This window comes from Coregonus clupeaformis, chromosome 36, assembly GCF_020615455.1.
Source record: "Coregonus clupeaformis isolate EN_2021a chromosome 36, ASM2061545v1, whole genome shotgun sequence".
NCBI classification, from domain to species: Eukaryota; Metazoa; Chordata; class Actinopteri; order Salmoniformes; family Salmonidae; genus Coregonus; species Coregonus clupeaformis.
Window position 1 is genome coordinate 5,279,216 of NC_059227.1, and position 8,763 is coordinate 5,287,978.

The 8,763-nt window shown below is 44.5% G+C and overlaps 1 protein-coding gene across 1 annotated transcript in view; it reads left to right on the forward strand.

Moving 5' to 3' along the window:
- Nucleotides 1-4,930, forward strand: part of LOC121552504 (protein farnesyltransferase subunit beta) — a 44,212-nt gene extending 39,282 nt beyond the window's left edge. Inside the window, exons 11-12 of the mRNA XM_041865457.2 lie at nt 3,934-4,048; nt 4,319-4,930. Of these exons, the coding sequence (XP_041721391.2) occupies nt 3,934-4,048; nt 4,319-4,441 (238 nt within the window). The 3' untranslated portion in view covers nt 4,442-4,930. The remainder of the gene's footprint in view (nt 1-3,933; nt 4,049-4,318) is intronic.
- Nucleotides 4,931-8,763: the final 3,833 nt, after the last annotated feature.

An 8,763-nucleotide genomic window follows, 5' to 3' on the forward strand; every position in this document is an offset into this window, starting at 1 on the left:
TACTAGGGGTGTAACGATCCATCTACTACATCGATGTATCGATTTATATTCATATGATCCAACTACATCGATCTGTGCTCGGCGAGTTGGCCTTTTGGACAACATATATCGATCTAACATCGTTTTAAAATGTAATGAATCGATTGTATCGATACTAGGAAATAACCCATTGGATTTAAGCACGTCAGACTTTATATGCAGGGGTGCACATAACTGGTACGCAGATACGCAAGCGCGACAAAAATCAGGAATGCGTAATGCCACTTGTGTTACTACGCGCTTTGCGTACTTGACCGATCTTCTCATCTAACCTTACACATGACATGTTGCTTGTCAACTACTGTCAGGGATGTCCAAAAAGCAACAGACATTAAGCAGCTTCTTTGGCGTTTCGCCACCTACAAAGAAACGCCAACTGGAGCCAGAGCCGAAGAAAATACTTTTTTCGGAAAAGTGGCTCCAAGATGTGCAGTGGCTTGAAGCTAACGATGAGCGCACTGAAATGTGGTGCAAGATTTGCCGCTCAAATCCACATCTAGCAGACAAAACAGGTGCATTTTATAAAGGCTCAAAGAATTTCAACCATCCTTTATTTGACAAACATGAAAAGAGCAAGGAGCACACGAATGTGGCGCAAGCCATTGCTAAAAGCTAGCCGAGAATAAATGTCCAGTCGCCCACTTGCCAGATGGCGAGACAAGCTGAATGAAGAACAGCGGCAAGCTTGTTTAATATTTTTCTCTTTCCATAAAGCTAAACACGCACGTCCCATGTCTTCCTATTCTGAGGATGTTCGTTTACTGAAGCGGCTAGGAGTAAATGTCGGAGGTGCATATAATTCACGTGAAGGGGGCACACGGATCATGCAGAGCATCGCTCACACCATCAGCGGGGAGTTACGAGCCAAGTTGCAGTCTGCTGAATTTTGGGGGCTGCTTTTTGATGGATCTGAGGACATCACAAAAACTGAGCAGGAAATAGTTTACATTGTGTCTGTGTCCAGCAACGGAGAGTTTACTTCGGACTTTATTGGACTGATTGAATTGGGTGCTGACCGAACCGCACAGGCCATAACAGACGGACTTGTGAGACTTTTCCAGGACACAGGCTTGGATGACTGGACAACAAAGTTGGTCGCTGTGTGCACAGACGGGGCTGCTGTCAACGTAGGTATCTACAACGGCGTTGTGCCAAAACTCCGGCAACATGCTGCGGTTGGAGACTCCCTTGTGCACATTCTGTGCACCGCACACACACTGGAGAATTGCGCGAAATCAGCTGATCGCAACGTTCCTTACTGTGAGACATTTCATCGCTCTGTGGTCAAGCTGCTGCAGTTTTATTTACAAAAAGGTGGAGCAAAAAAAACTGCTGCACTGAATAAAGCTATGTGAAGAAAATGGGATCTCCTTTGTGGAACTGGGTAAGTTTCATAATACCAGATGGTCTGCATGGAGGCATGAAACACTGTTAAAAATATCAAGACTATTGCCAGCCATTAAAATGCAACTGGTTACCAGGTATTTATTTCAGTCACACTGGTTGAATTTTTGGCTAAAAGGTTACTGAATCGATTTCAAGTCACTGAATCGTTTCGGATCGTATCGTTCTAAATGAACCAATATCGTCCTTGAATCGTATCGACAACCACGAATCGTGATACAAATCGAATCGTTGTTAAAACGAATCGTTACACCCCTACTACATACACACACTACACACCACATACACACACCACATACACACACTACAAACTACAAACACACACACTACACACTACACACACACACACACTACACACACACTACACACACACTACACACACACACTACACACACACACACACACACACTACACACACACACACACACTACACACTACATACACACACTACATACACACACTACATACACACACACTACACACTACATACACACACTACACACACACACACTACACACACACACTACATACACATACACACACTACACACCACATACACACACCACATACACACACTACAAACACACACACACACACACACTACACACCACATACACACACCACATACACACACTACAAACACACACACACACACTACACACCACATACACACACTACATACACACACTACACGCTACAAACACACACACACTCTACACACCACATACACACACTACATACACACTACATACACACACTACACGCTACAAACACACACACTACACACCACATACACACTACATACTACACACTACACACACTACATCAAATCAAATGTTATTTGTCACATGTGCCGAACACAACAGGTGTAGACCTTACCGTGAAATGCTTACTTACAAGCCCTTAACCAACAATGCGGCTCAAGAAATAGTTAAAAGATTTACTAAATAAACTAAAGTTAAAAATAAAATAAAAAGTAACACAATAAGATGACATAACAATAACGAGGCTGTTTACAGGGGGTACCGGTACCGAGTCAATGTGCGGGGGTACAGGTTAGTCCAGGTAATTTATACATGTAGATAGGGGTAAAGTGACTATGCATAGATAATCCTGTGTAGCTCAGTTGGTAGAGCATGGCGCTTGCAATGCCAGGGTTGTGGGTTCGATTCCCACGGGGGGCCAGTATGAAACATTTATGAACTCACTAACTGTAAGTCGCTCTGGATAAGAGCGTCTGCTAAAATGACTAAAATGTGTAATAACAGTTATCAGTGATCAGGCCTGCCACTGTCGTGTCGTCAGCAAACTGAATGATGGTGTTGGAGTCGTGCTTGGCCACGAAGTCGTGGGTGAACAGGGAATACAGGAGGGGACTGAGCACGCACCCCTGAAGGGGCCCCCGGTGTTGAGGGTCAGCGTGGCAGATGTGTTGTTACCTACCCTCACCACCTGGGGGCGCCCCGTCAGGAAGTCCAGGATCCAGTTGCAGAGGGAGGTGTTTAGTCCCAGGGTCCTTAGCTTAGTGATGAGCTTTGTGGGCACTATGGTGTTTGAACGCTGAGCTGTAGTCAATGAACAGCATTCTCACATAGGTGTTCCTTTTGTCCAGGTGGGAAAGGGCAGTGTGGAGTGCGATTGAGATTGCGTCATCTGTGGATCTGTTGGGGCGGTACGCGAATTGGAGTGGGTCTAGTGTTTCTGGGATGATGGTGTTGATGTGAGCCATGACCAGTCTTTCAAAGCACTTCATGACTACAGACGTGAGTGCTACGGGGCCGTAGTCATTTAGGCAGGTTACCTTAGTGTTCTTGGGCACAGGGACTATGGTGGTCTGCTTGAAACATGTAGGTATTACAGACTCTGTCAGGGAGATGTTGAAAATGTCAGTGAAGACACTTGCTAGTTGGTCCGCGCATGCTCTGAGTACACGCCCTGGTAATCCGTCTGTGAATGTTGACTTGTTTTAAAAGGTCTTGCTCACATCGGCTACAGAAAGCGTGATCACGCAGTTGTCCGGAACAGCTGGTGCTCTCATGCATGCTTCAGTGTTGCTTGCCTCGAAGCGAGTATAAAAGGCATTTAGCTCGTCTGGTAGGCTCGCGTCACTGGGCAGCTCACGGCTGGGTTTCCCTTTGTAGTTCGTAATAGTTTGCAAGCCCTCCCACATCTGACGAGCGTCAGAGCCGGTCTAGTGATTCAATCTTAGTCCTTTATTTGACGCTTTGCCTGTTTGATGGTTCGTCTGAGGGCACATACACACACTACACAAACACACTATACACACACACACACACATGGTCTCTTTACATGCTACATACACACACTACACACACACACACTACATACAGGTACTGCCAAAATAATGGAAAGACTTGAGATAATGATGGATACTGAGTGAACACCTTCCTAAAACGCCCAGTTGATTACAGAAACCAAACCTGTGAAAACCTCCTTTCACACATTCCTCCTCTTCCTTTCCTCCTCAAGATCCAGAGACTTCTACCACACCTGTTACTGTCTGAGTGGTCTGTCCGTAGCGCAGCACTTTGGCAACATGGACCTGCACCACGAGCTGATCGTCGGCCAGGAGGAGAACAGACTGGTGAGGCTCTAGGAGTTTTCGGGAATGTTTAATCCAGATCAAAATGATCATGCTCCCCTTTCTGATTTGGACACGCTTTCTTGTTAAATGAGTATGAACATCATACAGTGTATCCCTGAAGTGCACAGTTTCCCTGTTCCCATACATGACCCTGGGCACCCTATCATTCAAAAAGCTCCATTGTTTACATTTTAGTTGGTGGCCCACTCTTTGATGGAATTCACATCTTACAGAGCATGGCTTTAAAAAGGTATGTTTTCTTCTCTCCAGGCCCCCAGCCACCCCGTCTACAACATCTGTCCAGAGAAGGTAGCCCAGGCCATCCGACACTTCCACCAGCTGCCCGTCCCCGTGCCTGCACAGAAAGAGGGGTCCTCGGGCCTGCAACGCTAACGCTGACCACTCCTAGTGCTCACAGCGTAGGCATGCCTGTAAGCGTATTTGAGGGGGTCAATTTGAGGTTGAAGGGCGAGGCGCAGAATCGCTTATCTTGATCACATGAATAGTTATTTGGGATGCAAGATTTGTATATATCAGTGATTCCTTTTGCAGTACGACTGCAATGAATAACTCTGGGATGATACAGGATCAGATATTTTTGTCATCCCCCTTAGGATTCAGGGTAAATGTTTTCCTAGATCTGTGGTTTGGGGCAACATACAGCGCCTTCAGAAAGTATTCACACCCCTTGACTTTTTCCACATTTTGTTGTACACAAAATTCTAACGTTTATTTTATTTTTTTTAATGGTGAAATAACACCTATATCTTGATTAGATACGTTGTCACCCCCCTGAGACAATACATTTTAGAAACACCTTTGGCAGTGCTTACAGCTGTGAGTCATTCCACACCTGGATTGTACAATATATGCACATTATTCTTTAAAAAAAGTCATGTTGGTTGTTGATCATTGCTAGAAAGCCATTTTCAAGTCTTGCCATATATTTTCAAGTAGATTTAAGTCAAAACTGTAACTAGGCCACTCAGGAACATTCAACGTCATCTTGGGAAGCAACTCCAGTGTAGATTTGACTTTGTGATTTAGGTTATTGTCTTGCTGAGAAGGTGAATTAATCTCCCAGTGTCTGGTGGAAAACAGACTGAACCAGGTTTTCCTCTAGAATTTTGCCTGTGCTTAGCTCCATTCCGATTTCTTTTTTACCCTGAAAAGACTCCCCAGTCCTTAACAATGACATGCATACCCATAACACGATGCAGCCACCACTATGCTTGAAAATATGGAGTGTGGTACTCGTGGTGTGTTGTATTGGATTTGCCCCAAACACAACGCTTTGTATTCAGGACAAAACTTTGAGTTCTTTGCCAAATTTTTTGCAGTATTACTTCTTTGCAAGGCATTGAAAAACCTCCCTGGTATTTGTGGTTGAATCTGTGCTTGAAATTCACTACTTGATTGAGGGACCTTACAGATAATTGTATGTGTGGGGTACACAGATTGGGTAGTCGTTAAAAAATCATGTTAACTACTATTATTGAACACAGTGAGTCCATGCAGCTTGTGACTTGTTAAGCATATTTTTACTCCTGAACTTTATTTAGGTTAGCCATAACAAAGGGGCTGAATACTTATTGACTCAAGACATTTCAGCTTATATTTTTTTATTAATTTCATTATGGGGTATCAATGACACAATCTAAATGTACCGGTAATACATTTTAAATTCCAGCTGTAACACAAAATGTGGAAAAGGTTAAGGGGTGTGAATACTTTCTGAAGGCACTGTATACGTTGAGCGGTGTGCTTGCTGAGAAGTGGACTGCATCTGTCTACAAGTGTCCATCCAGCAAACTAGTTGATTGCTCGTCCCCAACCGCCAAATAAGGTATTGGGATAAGAGAATGAAATCAGGGCTGGCCAAATAAAGCCCTGAGTATAAATTGTTGGAATCTTGGGTGGTTGTGAGTCATTTACTTTATACAGAAATGAATGTACTGTGACTGTTGCATTGTGGTCCGCTGACCGAGGTGAATGAATGTTCATACCACCAGTGCGGTGCAGAACGTGTGTGGATGAACGACCTAAAGCTCCTCAATGAGTAAAGCGGTTTAAGCCGAGTAAATCAGAAGTTATTCAGATGAATATCTTCAATAGCTACTAGTTCCTGCCAGAGGTATTTATTCAGAGAGTTGGGACATTGAGGTTTCTGCATTATGGTGCATAAACATGACAATACAGCATTCTATGGCAGCCATGTTAGCCCCCCATTAACATGACACTACAGCATTATATGGAAGCCATGTTAGCCCCCCATTAACATGACACTACAGCATTCTATGGCAGCCATGTTAGCCCCCCATTAACATGACACTACAGCATTCTACGGCAGCCATGTTAGCCCTCCATTAACATGACACTACAACATTCTATGGCAGCCATGTTAGCCCCCCATTAACATGACACTACAACATTCTATGGCAGCCATGTTAGCTCTCCATTAACATGACACTACAACATTCTACGGCAGCCATGTTAGCCCCCCATTAACATGACACTACAGCATTATATGGCAGCCATGTTAGCCCCCCATTAACATGACACTACAGCATTCTACGGCAGCCATGTTAGCCCCCCATTAACATGACACTACAGCATTATATGGCAGCCATGTTAGCCCCCCATTAACATGACACTACAGCATTATATGGCAGCCATGTTAGCCCCCATTAACATGACACTACAGCATTATATGGCAGCCATGTTAGCCCCCCATTAACATGACACTACAACATTCTATGGCAGCCATGTTAGCCCCCCATTAACATGACACTACAACATTCTATGGAGCATGTTAGCCCCCCATTTACATGTACAATACAACATTCTATAGCAGCCATGTTGAGCCCCCCCCATTAACATGACACTACAGCATTCTATGGCAGCCATGTTAGCCCCCCATTAACATGACACTACAACATTATATGGCAGCCATGTTAGCCCCCCATTAACATGACACGTCAACATTCTATGGCAGCCATGTTAGCCCCCCATTAACATGACACTACAGCATTCTATGGCAGCCATGTTAGCCCCCCATTAACATGACACTACAGCATTCTATGGCAGCCATGTTAGCCCCCCATTAACATGACACGTCAACATTCTATGGCAGCCATGTTAGCTCTCCATTTACATGACACTACAACATTATATGGCAGCCATGTTAGCCCCCATTAACATGACACTACAGCATTATATGGCAGCCATGTTAGCCCCCATTAACATGACACTACAACATTCTATGGCAGCCATGTTAGCGCCCCATTAACATGACACTACAGCATTCTCGGCAGCCATGTTAGCCCCCCATTAACATGACACTACAACATTATATGGCAGCCATGTTAGCCCCCATTAACATGACACTACAGCATTCTATGGCAGCCATGTTAGCCCCCCATTAACATGACACTACAGCATTCTATGGCAGCCATGTTTAGCCCCCCATTAACATGACACTACAACATTATATGGCAGCCATGTTAGCTCTCCATTAACATGACACTACAACATTCTATGGCAGCCATGTTAGCCCCTCATTAACATGACACTACAGCATTATATGGCAGCCATGTTAGCCCCCTATTAACATGACACTACAACATTCTATGGCAGCCATGTTAGCCCCTCATTAACATGACACTACAGCATTATATGGCAGCCATGTTAGCCCCCATTAACATGACACTACAGCATTCTACGGCAGCCATGTTAGCCCCCCATTAACATGACACTACAGCATTATATGGCAGCCATGTTAGCCCCCCATTAACACTGCATGCTATGCAACAATGTCTAGAATTAGAACAATTCTAAAAGTTGGCCCAACTCTAAACGTATGGCTCTGGCTCCACCCATTTCCTTTCTGAAAAGTCAAAGGGTAAGCAGTTCTTCAACCCTGTTGGCCAGTTTGTCATCAAACGGCTCACAGAACAGAACTGCCCTCTAGCAAAACGTGACATTGAAATACAGGTATGCACTGGGTGTGTCTGAATTGGTATATTCCCTACATAGTGCACTACTTTTGACAAGAAAGGCCTATGGGTCCTGGTCAAAAGTAGGGAATAGGGTGCCACACCCTATGTATACCTGCGAGGGGAAACCAGTTGTATGACATGACAGGATTTATATATGCCTCCATCAGTCATATTTACACCAGACACATACCCGGGGGTGTGTTCAGTTGGCTTCGTTGCGTGGCGCTTTGTACTGAATGGCACTTTTCCCCCAAAAACACCGTTCTTTAGCAGGCTTTGAGGTATGTTTGCTCCTATTTGGTGGGTGTGACCATTTGAAATCGCAAAACTCGGGCGGCACACCATACGGTAATCGCCCTCTGGGCCAACATAAGAGTTTAACAGTACCGTTTCCATTTAATTCAATGTTGCACACCATTTTCTCGTACTGAACGCAGCCCTGGCTACCTGCATCCTGTTACAAACCAGAAAAACATCAAGTCATCTAGGTGGATGGATGGACTGTCAGCACTCAGCACTCAGCAAACACAGGAACATGCAGTTCTGTCACTCAACATCTCATAACTCTGTAGGAAAGATAGAGGTTTTAAACTGTTCAGAACTGCATGTCATGCACCAAGCCTGGAACCAACAGGACCCTGAACAGCGTCTACCCCCCAAGCCATAAGACTGCTAAATAGTTATTTAAAGAGTTAACCAAATAGCTACCTGGACTGA